The 17,304-nt window shown below is 44.9% G+C and overlaps 1 protein-coding gene across 9 annotated transcripts in view; it reads right to left on the bottom strand.

Annotated features, from left to right (window-relative positions):
* Positions 1 to 17,304, bottom strand: part of DENND1A (DENN domain containing 1A) — a 496,909-nt gene that overhangs the window by 312,608 nt on the left and 166,997 nt on the right. For all 9 annotated transcript variants that reach the window (XR_009246616.1, XM_058672452.1, XM_058672453.1 and 6 more), the window contains one exon: positions 9,182 to 9,301. Coding sequence is in view for 8 of the 9 variants with exons in the window: in XM_058672452.1 (XP_058528435.1) it covers positions 9,182 to 9,301 (120 nt within the window). In the remaining variant the exon portion in view is untranslated. The remainder of the gene's footprint in view (positions 1 to 9,181; positions 9,302 to 17,304) is intronic.

Below are 17,304 nucleotides of genomic sequence, written 5' to 3'. Positions count from 1 at the left end.
GTTTCTGTGTTGCACTGCACACTCTATGAGCATCAAGACAAAGAAGTGCTCCGCTCTCAAACCATTAATTCATTCAGTCTTAAAAATGAAAAATTTCTTTCAGTTAAAGAGTTGGTGTTTCAAATACTCCAGACAGTTTGACCTTCAGTGGCTTGAGGGAAAGTTGAGCCAGGACAATGTTCTCTGGAAAGCACCAGGACGAGACTAAAGGAGCTTCCTCGTGCGGGAAGCAGCCTGAGGTCCACAGCTGGTGCCAGCCCCGTGGCCGCCCGCTGCTGCAGGGCACACCTGGCCTGTCCATTGCCGAGCTTCCAAGTGTGAACACTCAGTCTCTAAGAGAAGGACGCCGTGAGAGCAAGGGCAGTTCAGTTTCTCTGTCTTCTCTTCAAAGGTGATTTGCTTTCAACCATGCAGCCTGTTACCATGGTTGAGTTGTGGCTCCCAAGAGGGTTATGTTTCTTTGCATGAAAGCATCTGTCTGGCAGTAAAACGTACAATGTTACTCAATCACTTCACTTTTTTTTTAATTAACAAAGTTATAACCTCCTCCAGAATGATGTTCCTACATATACGCACATGCAGACACACACCTAATGTAAACCTTTCAAATACCAGGAAGACCAGAAAGATGCCTGGGCCTAGGAAACCAGAGCCTCCTGGGGACCCTCACACGAGTTCAGTTTCACAGCCCTGTCCCAAGACCCAAAGTGGATGAAATCACACATCTTGCCCTGTGAACAGAGCCTTTCCCAATTGACCTTCCAGAATTCAAGAGTAACAGAGTCCCTATCTAACTTTTAAGGGGAAGAATTAAAAAGAAATCAAACAGCTGCAGAGACACAAAAGTCCGCTCTTAAATGCTGTGAAAGCCCCAGGTTTCCAGAATGGCATTTAAGGCCTTGGGAAGAAAGGCTGATTTCTCCCAGAGGGGCCCCAGCTTTGATGCCCAAACTGCCCTCAAACATCAGGCTGTGCATTGTTTGTATAGCAGGGTACCCTCAGGCGAGACAACCATAAATAGCTTATAACAAGAATGGGAGATTCCATCTGCTTCTGGAATATTTCAGCAGCACCTGCTTTCAAGGTAAAAACCTGGGAGCTGTCCCCACAGCCTTCCTCCTTAACTCCTTTCCCCTGGCCCCCAAACACTTATTTTAAACTAAAGCAGCCTACACACAGTCCAGAAGGGCTTCTTTCTACCGCACCTGCCAGAGGAAATAGAGCTCTTTGACTTTGTTCCTGAACTGTGTGTGTCTCTTTAAAAAAAAGCATTGTAATGGCTAGAGAGGGAAGCCAAAGTTCTTAAAACCAGATTGTGAGTGCTTCTAGCTCCCATTCTAGAGTGAAAACTGAACATTCTGGTATTTATGGTAAAAATGAGTATAATCCAGATGAAAAAGGACACCATGATTGTTCCTGACATTAGGCAAGAAAATGCTTCAGACAAAGGGCAGTTTTCACCTACCACCAATTCATGCTTAGACGCAAGTCCACACGCCAAGTGGCATGCAAAGGAAGGTCAACCACTTTCCAACAAGCAGAAAAGAATTAAAAAAAAAAAAAAAGAAAACTAGCAATTACGTTGAGGTTTGAAGGATCCAGTGTACATCAGGGCACAGCTCCCAAAGCGATATGCAGCTCCCCTTTGAACAATAACCAGCAAAATCTAAACATATTTCAGGCACAAGAAAGTCACTCTGGGCTTAGTCTTCAAATGGTACTATTTCCACAGCTTGCCACAAATCACTAGCTGATGTTTCGTTTGCTACAAGATAAAGCTAGAACCTGAGTGTGGCCCCCAAGCACGTCCACAACCCAGCCCCAATTCCTGCGGCATGGTCAGCCTTCTCCAGTTCTGGGGGAACTTCGCACAGCACTTCTCAGCTGCAGACAGCCCTCCTTCCACCCTTCTCCAGGTAGGGGCTCACTCATTCTGTAAGATCCCGTTTACCTGGAATCTATCAGGGACACTTTGTGATTCTCCGAGCCAGAGATGGCCACTGCATACCTGTGCACATTCGCATTCACATTAACATAACACTTACCATATTTTAAAAAGATTTATTATTTATTTATTTGAAAAGTTAGATTTATAGAGAGAAAGATTTTCCATCCACTGGCTTACTGCCCAAATGGCCACAACAGCCAGAGCTGAACTGATTCAAAGCCAGGAGCTTCCTCTGGGACCCAAGGACTTGGACCGTCCTCACCTGCTTTCCCAGGTCACAAGCAGGGAGCTGAATGGGAAGTGGGACAGCCTGGACATGAACTGGTGCCCATATGTGATCCTAATGGGTGTGTGCAAAGCAAGGACTTCAGCTGCTAGGCTACCTTGCTTGGCTCCATATATTTTATTTGCTCACTACCCCCTTTCCAAAGACAGTAAAAATGGTGGAATTGAAAAGGAAGGTGGTAGCCTAGCGGCTAAAGTTTTTGCCTTGCATGCACCAGGATCCCATATGGGCACCAGTTCATGTCCCGGCTGCTCCACTTCCCATCCAGCTCACTGCTTGTGACCTGAGAAAGCGGTTGTAGGAGGCCTGGAAGAAGCTCCTGACTCCTGGCTTTGGATCAGCTCAGCTTCAGCCACTTGGAGAGTGAATCAGCGGATGAAGATCTTTGTCTCTTCTCTCTGTGAATCTGCCTTTCCAATAAAACTCTGTAAAGTTTTTTTAAAAAATTAGAAAAGGGGGCCCGGCGGCGTGGCCTAGCAGCTAAAGTCCTCGCCTTGAAGGCCCCGGGATCCCATATGGGTGCCGGTTCTAATCCCGGCAGCTCCACTTCCCATCCAGCTCCCTGCTTGTGGCCTGGGAAGGCAGTCGAGGACGGCCCAATGCATTGGGACACTGCACCCGCGTGGGAGACCCGGAAGAGGTTCCAGGTTCCTGGCTTCGGATTGGCGCAGCACCGGCCCATTGCGGCTCACTTGGGGAGTGAATCATCGGACGGAAGATCTTCCTCTCTGTCTCTCCTCCTCTGTGTATATCTGGCTGTAATAAACTGAATAAATAAAAAAAAATTTAAAAAGGAAGGTAAATTATTAAAAAAAAAACCAATCAGGGGTAGCCTAGAAAGGCTGTATCTAGAGCCATATTCAATTTTTTATTTGTAAATGACAGAAAGTATGTATTCTTTTCATTTTGTTAACACCAAGTTCAGAAAAGTTCAGCTCATGAAACCCAGGATGAATGTGGCATGTGATATCTGAACCGTTTACAAATAGGAAGCTAGGACTAGAGTTTCGTGTCATCTTAAGGGGACTTGAGGTCAAGGCCAGAAACCAAGCACTTGGCATTGCTTTTCCCAAGCATACGCTAGATACTTAGAAACTTTTTACTGAATAAAAGTCTTATTTAATGTTTTTCTTTGAGAGCTGAGAAACAGAGCTAGATAAAACGGAAAGCACTCCTGTCTGTGGTTCATTTTCCAAATGTTCACAGTAGGTTAGGCTGAAGGCAGGGACCGGGCATTCAGTCCAGGCTCCCCCCTGGATTAATCAACAATCTAATCACCTCAGACAGCCCAGGCTGCTTCCTCGGGTATGTGTTAGCAGAAAGTGGAATCAGAACAAATCAGGGCCTCTGAGACAGGATGTGCAATTCCCAAGAGGAGCTCTAACCACCAGGCCAAATGCATTCAAAATGATCAAAAAACTTTTAAGTTGAGCCTGGTGCCCAAACAGTAGAGGATGGCCCAAAGCCTTGGGACCCTGCACTCATGTGAGAGACCTGGAAGAAGCTCCTGGCTTCGGATCAGCTCAGCTCCAGTCACTGTGGCCATTTGGGGAGTGAACCAGAAGATGGAAGAGCTTTCTCTCCATACCGTCTTCTCTCTCTGTAAATCTGACTTCCCAATACAAATAAATAAATCTTCAAAAAAAATTTTTAAGTTGAGCTAAATTTTTTTGAATTTGATGAAAAATTTTATTCTTTCCAAAATGTATAATAGGTTCTGAACAGTTGCATTTGAGTGTAAGAATAGTTGACTCAAGCTTTCTCAGGAGCTTAAATAAGATCTCTGTAGATAAAGGAGAAAACAAGTGTCTGTAAGATCCCTGCATAAAGATGAACGACACTTAGTCATGACATGACAGCTCGCAGAGCCCCCAAACAACAATTCTGATGCCTGTAAACTCCCATGCTCCTTCTGTCTACCCAAAACTGTGGAAATGTGCTACTGGCCAGAAATAGCACAGTTCATCATTACACTGGTGTGGATGGGGTAGGTACCACTGGGAGAAATCCAAAGCCATAGGAAAATGTCAGCTCATTTTTTCTCTCTCTCTCCTTTAAGCATTTGCTTTCTTGAAATGCAGAATTGCACAGGGAGAAGGGGAGACATAAGAGTGAAGGGGTTCTTCTATCCACTAGTCCATTTCCAAAATGGCTGCAATGGATGGTGCTAGGCCAGGCTGAAGCTAGGAGCTACACATCTGATCAGGGTCTCCCATATGTGTGCAGAAGGTCTAGGAACTTGGACTGTCTTGCATTGCTTTCCAAGGCACATTAATAGAAACGAAAGAGAAGTGGAACAGCCAGGACTAGAACTGGCACCCACATGGGATGCCGGGATTGCGGGAAGAGGCTTAACCTGCTGTGCCCTACATCAGCTTTCTTCTACTTTGTTTCACAGTACTTAGGGACCTCGGAGATAAAAGCACATATCTGTAGACTCTGAAATTCTCACCATTCCTGAGCTTACAACAACCAACCAACTTACCAAAGACAACTGCTCTCCTAGCTGCTCCTTTTAATTTAGTATTAAGACTGTCCAAAACCCAGTTAATATAAATTACAGCAAATCTCAAAAAAAAAGTAAAATTTCTAAATGGCAGAAATAACCCAACCATGGGATGAAAAATTACATTTGACTTGGTAGTGGTATTTGTGTTAATAGAACTTGTCGATAGTCTACTACAATTATATTTCTGACAAGTTTAGCTGGTGATGAGAGCTCAAACCAACGAGGTTGGGTAAAGGATACCAAAATACAGGCAAGTAGCAAGTTCCAGTGTTGGGAACAACTACAATTAGTGGTCAATTATTATGTTAAACCTAAAGAACTGGAAGAAAGAAGCTGATAGACCCCAAACACAAAGACGAAGTAAAGAAAAAGAAACCCTAATTGCCATTTTGACTGATTTATGCCATATATATGTGTTGATAGCACTATACCCTCTAAGAAATGTATAAGCATATACGTTAAACAAAGTTTCTAAAATAAGATGATTTAAGAAAAAATTAAATTATTTTAAATTTTAATCAATGCTGGCTTATTTCCCAGGATTGGTTAATTTCTTCCTATGAGAAAGATAATTATGTGTCTGCTATGTGTGCTATGTGTCAGAACCTCTTTGACTAACTTTATGTGGGAACAAGAAAACAACATAAATATGACTTCCCAGTCTCGGAGAGGCTGAGGGACATTCATTTAGGATGTCTGTATCCCCGATCAGAAGGCCTGGTGTTAGAGGGGGTCTGCCTAAGAAGCCGTTGAACTTGACTGGACAATAAGATGCTGGACTCTATGTTTGGTATATGCTTGCAATGAGGGAATCTCAACTGAACTTGAACTGTGGTTATGCAACAAGGTGGAGGAATCCACCATGGGGGGAGGGTTTGGGAAGGGGAGGGGAGAATCCCAGTACCTATGAAACTATGTCACATAATACAATGTGATTAATAAAAAAAATAATAAAAACAAAACAAAACAGAACAAACAAAGAAAAAAAAAGGCCTGGTGTCAGCCCTTGCTCCCCTACCCCCAATCCAGCTACTTGGGAACTCCATCCTGGGTCCCACGCACCCAGATGGGAAACACAGATGTGGCTTCTGGCTTCCAGCTTTGGCCTGGCACAGCCTCAGCTGCTGTGGGCATCTGGGACATGTACAGTGGATGGGAAGTGAATAGTAGATGGACAAATTGTGTCTGTTACAAATATTTCCAGGCTTCGTGAAAGATTACATTTTAGTCAAGAGAGAGAGAATAAAAATGAACTTAATAAGTAATGTACATATAATACATGTCTAAGCGTCTCCGTGAAGAGACTAAGGTCACACTCTTTGGTCGTTTCGATGGCTCAGTCCTGTGTGGACACAATGCCAATCATTCCACAGCAGACCTCTGCGGTGCAGTCCGAGGTGTACTTCTACCAGCTAATATGAAAAGATTGGGTTAACATGAACCATGCTTCCACCAGCGTCTGTAATTCATTCTTTTTCTTTGAACAAATGCTCCAAAAGGCCTCCTCTGTCCTTCAGAGCCTTCAGTGCCTTGTCCAGTCACTCCTGATGACTGTCCCTTCCACGGAGACCAACCACACAGTATCTTGGTCAAGGACTGTACTCATCGCTGGAGATAGTATGGTTAATAAAGACACAATCTTCACCACCCAAACAACTGACCATCCACGAGGAGGAAGACAACAAGGGATCGTAGCTTTCAGAACTAAAGACAAGGAGGAAGGTGTGCCCAGAGGGGAACGTGTACACTCCTCTCTGGATAAGGCCACTCTGAGGGACAGCCTCGCTGAGTCTAGGAGGGTGGGACATGGACAGGTGGCTTAGCAGACTTGATCAGCAGCCCTGAGCACAGCCTGAAGGTTAAGTCAAGGCGAGGCATATGAAGAAAAGCAAAGGAACTGAAGAGCAAAAGAGGACGATGCTAATAACTCAGCCCAGGCCCCAGCTGTGCCCTCAAACCGTTGACAACGCTCCCCACTCCACACCAGCCAGACACATTACCAGTGAGTTGTCCACCCTTAACATACACTCTTCCATGTTCATGCTCGTCTCAAAGTAGCAAAAACACTTCACAAACACACAAAGAAAGCTGCCCTCATGTTTACACAAGCTGGAAAAGAGAAGGGACGATTTGATATCTCACATTAAATACCCATAAAATGCATGTTCCTGAATTGATACAGAATTCTTTATTCTTAACCACGTTCACCGTCCCCTAACACCACATCATCAGCAAGAGGACACTGTGCCTTGGGAGGAGTCTTGACACCCGCCATGGTAGTGTGATCCTCTGACTCCCAGCTAGTTCGGGAACTGCTCAAGGGCAGGAACTGGGCATTCGATCAAGGGCTAAAATACAAATAAATGAATTAACCACCACATTTTCGCCCACAGCTCCAAGCTCATGTAACAGATAAAGCCTGTTCATTCAAAAGCAATTATAGCAGGAAGATCTTTTCAACTTGCTCCTCCCCAGCACAAATCCAAACTCTATCAACGGGCACACAGACTAAACACAGAAGAGTTAGAGGAGAGTGATTTTAAATTTAAAATTTCAAATAAACAGTTTCCACCCTCATAGATTTGCTGAATATGGTAGTGCCAATTGAGTCACACACACACACCAGTTTGGAAAGAAAAAACAATGTTGTAACCCAAAATAATATGGTGAAAAAATTTTCTGCAGAACTTTCAGAACTCATTTTAAGCCCTCACCTCCTCCAAATGAATACAGAAACATGCAGTGCCCTGGCCAAGGCTGAAATGCAAATGACAAACATGGAAGAGAATTTTGCTTCAAAAAAGACAGAGGCCAGGCCTGGCACAGTGGCCCAGTGGCTAAAGGCCTCGCCTTGCAAACACTGGGATCCCATATGGGCACTGGTTCTGATGCTGGCGGCCCTGCTTCCCACCCAGCTCCCTGCTTCTGGCCTGAGAAGGCAGTTGAGGATGGCCCAAAGCCTTGGGACCCTGCACCCACGTGGGAGACCCAGAGGAGGCTCTGGGCTTCTGGCTTTGAATCAGCTCAGTCCCAGCTGATGCAGCCCCTTGGGAAATGAATAAACGGACGGAGGATCTTCCTCTCTGTCTCTCTTCCTCTCTGTATACCCGACTTTCCAATAAAAATAAATAAATAAATAAATAAATAAATAAATAAATAAATAAATAAATCGATCTTTAAAAAAGACAGACAACTGTTCAAACAGTAGATAATCACTGGCATCTGAGTCGAATCCTCTGGACAGATAGTCCTGGGCTCAGGGATCCCGAGGCGTGTCTGGGAACAGTCACACACCGTGAGCCTCCCATGGCAGCAGGACCAGGCACCGCCCCTTTCCTAAGGCTCTCTCATGGCTGTCATCTTGCTGATTCCAAACTGTGAGGCACACACATGGCAGGCAAGAGTGATGGTAGGTCAACAGACCTTCCCAAGAGGGTCTCTCTTCCTCCTCGGTGCTATGAGGGTATGTATGCGGCTTTGGGCAACACAGGCATGGGGTCTTTTCTTGGTAAGAGGAGGCAAGCACAAGAGACTAGTCCAGCAGAGAAGTACACTTTCTGGAATCCACAGACGCTCTGGCCTTTCATCCCCAGGCTCAAGCCCAAGATTGGGGCCAGGGCTTTGTCAGGGGCGCCTCCCTGCTGCCCTGCCTGGGGCCGCTCCCCACATGAGCAGAGAGAGACAGGAGGCAGGCCCCTCTGACACCTACTTAAGCAAGGCAGCTGGAGAGGAGAGCTTGTGGGATGCCTTTACTTCCCCCCTCAGGAGGCGCCCAGCAGGAGTCCATGGTGTCGGCAGCTCCGAAATCTGATTTCCACACATCCCTCCTCTCAGCCCCCAACCAGAACAGCCCTGCCCCTCTGGCAGGAGGAAGCAAAGCATTAAGCAAGTGTGGCTCTGGTGGAAGAAGGGGTTTTAGGAGACCCGAGGAGACCTTCTCCCAGGAGCCTGTGCTTTGCTGCAGCCTCTAAAAGGGTAGCTGACTTGGGAAGCAGTTACTCATTCATTGACCCAGGGGGACTAAAGGGGGACATGAGCTGGATCTGCCAGGCGTCCTCAGCTACAGATGCATACTTTATTAATAATCTCACAGACACAAAATGTCCAGGGAAAGCCTAACAGGCTCTTCCTGACAGCCCCAGATAACAGCAGGAGGGACTGAAGCCACGCTGCCTCTCGAGCCTCCACATATGTGCTGCACGCGCAGCGGTCCCATTCCCATCCAAGGGATGGGATACAAATAAATAAATACAATTATCTGCAGAACTTGAAGTGCAAGGATGACACTGCGAAGTCCTTCCCCCCAAGTGCAATGACTTTTGGGAAACAGATAGGGTAGCCCAAAGAACAGCTGGAAAATTTAATTGTGGACAACACCGCCAAGGCACACACGCTGGCTTCCCAGGCCGAGCCACTTGCCGGGGCCAAACTCCCTTACCTTAGGATGCAGAAGCAGCTCTTGGCTCCAGAAGATAGGCGGCAGAACCCAAACCTCTGCTTGCTGTCAATGTCCGTGAGCACAAACGTGAAGTTCTGGCCGACTTGGCTGACTGTGAGGCTGCAGCCAAGACAGAACAAAGGCGAAAAAAATGAATGTGCAGGGAGTTTCTTGATAAACTATCTAATCACAACAAGTCGTTGAACCTGTAACATTTCCTCTCTCAGTGGAACTCTTTACAAATGAACTTAGAATTTACACGCTCCAAGGGAACAGACTGCAAACCAGGAAAGGAGGAGGAAAAAAAAAAGGCAAAGAAGACAGCAGCAGCAGTTTCGGAGTGACCAGCTTGGATATCAGAATCACCAGAGCCGTCACGTCCTCCGCGTACTGGGTTCAGAGCTGGAGGTGGCTCTGTTAATCAGCCTGTCAATTCTGAAAGATGCATTCTGTTAACCTCATTTTACAGATGAAAAAGTAGTAAGTAGAAGTGGCAAAAAGCTGGGTTTTTAAAGCCTGGCTCTGACTCTGAGGCCTACCACCAGCTTCTGTTCACAGTGCTCACTTGACCTCTCAGTCAGAAAACCATCCCAATGGAAACAGCCTGCCAGGTGCCAGTTAGAGCTCTGCAGCCCATTTTGCATAGACCACGGAATTCAGTCTTACAACACTCATGGGCCTTACAGGATGGCCCCATGTTACAGAAAAAGAAACTAAAGGGTAAAATTGTAGAGAGTTGTCAAGGGGAAAGGTCAGGCCTTACTTTCCTGAAACCTTGTGTCATAATTTCCAAATTTATGAGGAATACATTTCATATTTTATGAGGACTGAAATATCAAAATGCGCTTTCAAAGAAATGTAAACAGAAAGTGAATCACCTATAATAAAAGATAGCTATTTTTAAAAATTAAAGAGCATATTAATGATCAATTTAACTAGAAACTCCTTGTTTGTAAAGTGACACATTGTTTCAAAATTCATTATTTAAAATTCATTTACCAGTTAGCTTGCATTTCTTTTTTTTAAAAATCCCAATTTCTAATCACAAATTATACTAACATTATAGACTTTGACACTGGTTTATTCAAATGTCAAATTTATCAATTCATATTGTATTTCATACATCATGAAGCATTTTACAAAGTATACCCAAACTGGTGAAATGCTTCAAATCCCTGTTATACCTATAATTTGCTTCCTAATTGTCAGAGGAAATCAAAAAATCATGGGTTACCAGCCCCTTTCAAAGGCAGAATTCCTATTCAGTTTTTTAATCTGACACGAATTTTCAAATACAGAATGGACTTTCTTTGAAAACCTCCCTATTTGAGCCGCATATGAAAATTAAAATTCTTTTTAATTTTAAAAGGCCCTGTCCAGTTATATTTAAGGAACTATACCCAGCTCCTGGCAAGTGGGTAGAGAGTACAAGAAAATAATTCAGATAGAAGAGATAGTGTTCTACTCTCCTTATTTAACTAGGAAGGGGAAGAAAAACAAGGTGGCAATAAAGCAGGTGTATGTAATGGTATCCCCGCACCTTCCACATTTCTATAAAAGTTATAGAGCTGTCGGGGGACACCAAATGCTACCTTCTTAGGGCTGTTATGTTCTATCTGTAAAGCTTGGATACTGTGTTACTATGGTGATTTAATACTATGTTTTAAAGGGGGATTATATGATTAATTTTAACAAGGTTGAGAACTGAAGATGTGTGAGAAGCAGGATTCTAGCTTACATAATTAAAGTGATGGGGAGAAAAGTGGGCCTCAGTGGGGGGGAAGGGAAGACCTGTTTTATTAAAATATTTAAAGCAACAGGTCTGGATGTTTCTAAGTTACAAATAAGGCCATGCTTTTGTGAAAGATTAACATGTGATCACATGAAGTATGACTGTTCATTATTTTAACTCAGGGTTTGTCCTCGCTTCTGGAATATTCACAGTAAATACTCTGCAAACATCCTAAGAAGAAGAAGGACGGGTATTGATAAGACAGGGTCTCCCTGTCTTTTCACTATCTTTGAAAATACAGCAAATGTGTTTAGCTATGTTGTAGCCAAAGATAGATTCACAACACAGTGATTTGGTCAAAATTTGCTCAATCAGTTGCTAACTGGGCCTTAATTTAGCAAGTTACTTTAAACATCTAAAGTACCCCAGTCTGGGACCCCAAGGATGTTGGGAATAAGTGAGGTGAGCATTCAGTAAGAGGTCCAGGCACAGCAGGAGCAGTTCATCACAAAGATGTAAGCTGCCACCAACTGAAGGAGAACTAAACTACCGAAAATCACAGAGTTTACTCAGAATTTTCCTGTGTCACTCAGCTTTCTCAGACCTGCGAGTGCAAGAAGTCAGTCTGCCTTTCTTTCTCCCTTGTTTGTTGAATTAATTTAGACAACAGTAGCCCTCTGGGCGACCAAGTAGCTCATGCTTGCATTAAAGTGAAAAGGATTGCTTTCTGGGATTAGAAAAAGGCATTTACTACTTGCAACTAATCCACCTTTTAAATGCCTGGAAGGGTGAAGTATAAATCACCAAAAGCCCAAAATAACATTTCTTGAATCATTTCTAATAAACTAAAAATCTGGCAAAGGCAATCAGAGGTTTCTTTTCTAGCAGGATCCTGACTTTCCAAGGTATTTTTATCTCTCTCCTTACTGAGGTAGTCAATGGCTGTGCTCACTAGTTCTCCACAAACATGACTTTCAAGAGAAGCTCTGCTTCCGTAAAGGTTGCAGTTTTTTTCTGTTTATCTCCAAGATCAGCATTTATAATTTCTACAGAAACCAAAGTTTTCACAAACATGGATTAAACATGGAAGAAACTGTGGCCAGGTACAAAGCAACATAAGCCAACAATTTATAGTCCTTAAAGGTAAAGCCAGAAGGATGATGTCTCAGGGCTGGACTGCTGGCTTCCTGTTCGCCTATGTCCTAAAGCATAGACTGCCTTGGTACTTTACCTCAACTTTCTGGCCAGAGCAGGTAGACCAGGTCAGGCTCTCACAGCACCTGTGAACCTCAAGCATCACCACAATGAGGTGGGGAAGAGATGCACTGTCACCCATGGGTGACACTGCCAGAGACCCACATCTCTTTCATGGTTTTGCCATACCAGCACCCTCTTTCTTGTAGCTCCTTTAGCCCCCAAACACCTTCATCCAGCAGAACAGTAGTCCTACAGACCTGAGCTCAGCTATCCTCTCCTCTGTCAGCAGATTAAATATTCTCTTTCCTTCACCCCAAAACCCTGTCCTTATTTTGACACAGCTCCAGGGACAGGGACTGAGCTTTGGGTACCAGGACCTTAGAAACCATCTTGTCCAGGCCCAGCATGACAGCTCAGTGGCTAAATCCCCACCTTGTACGCACCAGGATCTCATATGGGTGCCAGTTTGTGTCCCAATTGCTCCACTTCCCTTCCAGCTCTCTGCTTCTGGCCTGGGAAAGCAGTACAGGATGGCTCAAAGCCTTGGGACCTTGCACCCACATGGGAGACCCAAAAGAAGCACCTGGCTCCTGCTTTGGATAGGTTCAGCTCCAGCCGTTGAGGCCAAGAAAGAGGAAAAGACAGAGAGAGAGAAAGAGAAAGAAAGAAGAAAGAGAGAGGTAAAGAAAGACAGACAGACCTGTTCTGCAAAGATTTCTACTCAGATATGAAGTGAAGGTTGTAAGAAATTCAGACCATCAGCTTGCAGTTTCCAAGACTCTGCTTCTCACTATGCCAGAAAAGCCCAGTTTGAGCATCTCCAGAAACAAACCCAAGCAACCAGATCCAAGACCACCCTCAGCTGTGCTTCTAGAGCCTGGCTGAAGAGGGGGAGCAGGGGAGGAAATCACGGACCATTCCAAGCACAGACTTAACCACCATCATGCTGCCTTTTGTATGTTCATGAGCCATTCAAGGCTCCTGGAGCAGCAGGTGGCTTAATCTAGAAGCTGTTAACATATCTGCTTATGAACACCCTAAAGCCCACAGATGGGCATTTTGATCTCAGCCTCAAGGTGAGGAATGAGGTTTTATGTGTCAGCCTCATTTCTTAACCATTTTGCAAACTGAGTTACAACTTTCCTGGGCACTCTACCACCTGTTTTTAGTCTGTAACATTGAATAAGATAGACAAAGCTTCTGCCCTCTTAGCGGTTACTGTCAAGTCGGAAAGGAAGAATAATGTATCGCACAAAGCTTTATTAGTAGTGTTTCTGTGTGTCACCATATTGTTATTATCATGAAGCTAAAGAAGAAACAAAGAAGAAAATGACAGGGAAGGAAAAGGCCTCCTGAGATACACGATTGATCCAAAAGATGATATATGAAGCGGCTGTTCAAGGAGCTTGAAACTGGGTATCTCAGGGAGAAAAAAAAAGACCTGTGCAAAGATCCTGGGGCTGGAAAGAGCAGTTCCAGCCCAGGAAGTAGACAGTAGCACCACATGGTGTTGTTAAGTAATGCAAGCACCAGACCAGCTAGAGGTTCTCATGGTCACAGTAAGGAACTGGGACTTGATATGTTCATTTACTTGTTTATTTGGGAAGGGCAATGGTTTTAATCAACAAATGCTTTTAATCAAGAGGAAAAAGTCTGGTTTATAGATTCAAAAATCTGATGTGACTGTTAAGTGGCGAGCACAAGCAGGAGCAGAGAGGTGTGGCTATGCCAGTGGGGCAGGTCAGACTGGACAACAGCTTCACGCAGGCAGCGAGAGCAGATACCCGGGGCACACAGCTCAGCTTATAGCAAGCAGCTATGGAAGGCAGGCTTGCAGATGCACTGAGAACCGGGGAGCCAAAGGGCACAATATTACCATTTGACAACAAGGAAGACTAAGAAGTTCTGGTGACAGAGGATAGGTTATCCCAGGTTTCCAATTGGGATAGGTGAAGTCCAAAAAGCCCATCGAACACCTCTGTAGAAATGCCATGCAGAGAGTTAAGCATACCAGTAAGGAAATCAGGGGGAACATTTGGACAAGAGTTATAAATTTGGAAATCATCTACACACAGATGGTTTTTAACACCATGGTGAAGAATGAGATCACGTAGTGGGAGAGTTCAGAGAAACAAAAGAGGATCCAGGACTAATTTATAGGAACAGCGATTTAGAGGATGGGGCATATAAGACCATCAAAGAAGAAAAGGAGAACATCCAGGCAAAACCAACAGGAAGTGGTCAACTGCACACATGCATAAAGATGAGAAGGGAAAACCTGCCTATCATACCAAGTGACGGGGAGGTATTGGATGACCTTAAACAGAGTAGCTCTAGGTGAAAGATATGAGCATGTGATACGTGCAGGAAGTAGAGAATCGCACAATAACAGCTTAGGAATGAGGAGGCAAAAGTGGGTATGATTTTTAGGATAGAAGAACACTTTTAAACTGTTGGGAATGAGTCAACATAGGCCGAGACTTAGGGTGCAAGAAAGAAAGATGAAGCATGAAGCTTCAGATTACTATCCCGGAAAGCACCTCTCTCCAGCACCACTTATGTGCACTGGCCCTGATCTTATACCGTGAGATCAGCCTCTCTGTAGAGGAGTTGTCAGGATTAGAAATAACATGCATAATGTAGCTTGTGTATAGAAGGCACACAACACAAGGATCATTAGGGGCAGGCATCTGGTACAGCAGGTAACAACGGCTCTTGGAATACTCGCATCTCTTATCCCAGCTCTGCTCTCAATTCTGCCTTCCTCCTAGTGCGCACCCTGGAAGGCAGCAGGTGCAGGTTCAAGCATTCAGGTTCTGGCCACCCATGTGGGTGACACAGATTGAGGTCTACACCCCCAACTTCCACTGGGCTCAGGCCCAGCCATCGTGACCATTTGGAAAAGGAATGAACAAATAGAATAGCTCTATCGCCTGTCAATCTGCCTTTCAAAAATCACAAAAATCAGCTCAAAATTTTTAAGATAATTATCATTACGCAATTATAAAACTACCAGATTCAAGAGCTATAGCTGAAAGATTTTGCTATCCTCTGCTACAGCTTAGGAACGATTAGCTGTTGAGCCATGTACAAGGCACCCTCAAGAGCTGCTCCTTCTCTTCTTCTGTGTGCACAGAGGATTCTGCTGAATCAAGCTGTATCCAACCAAGACATCTCCCAACCTGTACTTCCATGAACCTCAAAGCTTCTTTCCATAAGCTTGCCTCTCATCTGCCTCAGCCTCAAGCTTCTCATCTTCCCTGCTTAGAGGGTCAAGTGGCCAGAATGACACTGACCCCAAATGACAGGACCAGGTGTAGCTCACAGTGGTCAGACACAAGGCAATGCCTATCTGCTGAAGAAATCCACCGGACAGTTCTGCCTGCTCCCCTAGCTATGTGAGCCTGCTCTGCGCACGCTAATCATGCTGTGCCTCCTTTGGTTTCACTTTCTTCATTTATCTGAATTTCTTACTTTTCTGCAATAAATATATATATTGCTTTCAACATCAGTTTTAGAGTTCGGCTACTTTATGCTGTGACGGATCTAGCGGAAGCAATACGGTGTAGCAAAGCAGATTATGGCGCAATTGGACACTGCAAATGTGGGTTCCAAAGGGAGCTCCACCACTTAACAGTAGTGAACCCACTGGGCAAGTTGTAGCTCAGCTGTGGGCATACTGGGGATGGAAATCTTGAAAATAAATACAGCATGATGCTGGTACATCCAGGAAACAAAACAAAATGGCAAATAGTATTTGAGCCACATGCACTTCCTTTCTGCACTCTGAACCATTCAGGGAATGCCTGTGCCCCAAGGAAAGATGGCATCATTTCATTTCATGCCCTGTCATTTCTGTGTGCCAGTGAGCTCTCAGGGCAACTGCGTGGGGGCCGATGATGGTCTGAGTCTTGTCAGGAATGAGAACAGACGTGGAAAGGAGTAGTAGCTTTACCCTTACCCACTGAGGGTCTGGACAGGGTCTGGACCGCTGTCACTGAGGGAAGCCAACTGGCAGCTATGGAGGGCAACTTAGAAATAACCACAATACGGAAGGGGTGGAAGGGCTTTTGTTTCGTTTTGCTGGTTGTTGTTGATGTTTAGAAGAGTATTTTCATCAATAACAGTGAGAAATCTCTGAGAGTGACACAGGAAATTCAGCCCTGGCACTTTACAGCCCCCTTCCTCCACCTCCATGGAGCAGCAAAAACTCCGGAGTGGAATTTGAGTATCAGGTCCTCTCCCGGCTCCCTAACTACAGGGCTGTGGCCACACACCAGTCACTTCACCTCTATGGATCTCGGTTTCCCTTTTGTATAATAGGGAGCTCGAAGCAGATGCATTTCTGCGTTAAAACCCTGTGGTCTTGTTCCCACACATTTTCAAGGCCTCCTGTGGCCAGAGCCCAAGCTCGCATGGCACACTACACCCTCTCCCCAGCGGGCTCCATCTGCTCTGGCTGAACAGCTCTCAGCTCACCCAGGCTCAATCCTCGGTGCAGCTCTTGGGTGCATATGGGGTGTCAGGCTCTCCCTTCCACTTGCCTAGCCCGTGCTGGCCTGGCAGGCTCAACACAAGTCTTCCTCAGCAGCTCGAGCTCTGCTGACCTGCTCATTCCTAACTTCACTATCCTTTCGGATTGATATCATTTAAAAAGTCTCTACCATTTTCTTCTGGAAAAGCCCAGGAAACACATGGAGGGCAAGATGCCAAGTTTGAGGCCATTTTTTACTTCCTCTACAGAACACAACATAAGGCTACACATCCCTGAACCTTCCCTTGCTCTTCTGGGAAAAAAAAAAAATAATAATATCACCACCCCCCCATCTCCTAGAGCCACCGGGAGGAATAAATGAGAAATGTGACAGTGGCCAGTGTCAAATTTCCTGCCTTTCCTCCTCTGTCTCGATCAGTGACTACCTTCAGTACAAGGTAGTTTGAGGAAAGCTGCATTCATTTAGGAGACAGACAGGCAGGACAGCCTAACAGCCCAATGGGGCCTTCAGCAAGTAACAATTTCTCTGGGACTTAAATGGTTTCAAATGAAGATAATGGAACTTATCTCTGTGGCAACAGGATAGAATGAGATAATTCATGAGAAAGGACTTCCTTGGAAGAGCAAATTGTAGTATTATTATTTCTCTCAAGTTCTTGTTTCAGAAATACCTTAAAACAACACAATAGACGGCAAGAT

This window comes from Ochotona princeps, chromosome 14, assembly GCF_030435755.1.
Source record: "Ochotona princeps isolate mOchPri1 chromosome 14, mOchPri1.hap1, whole genome shotgun sequence".
NCBI classification, from domain to species: domain Eukaryota; kingdom Metazoa; phylum Chordata; class Mammalia; order Lagomorpha; family Ochotonidae; genus Ochotona; species Ochotona princeps.
The sequence above is the reverse complement of the archived record's forward strand: the minus strand, read 5'-3'. Positions and strand labels throughout refer to the sequence as shown.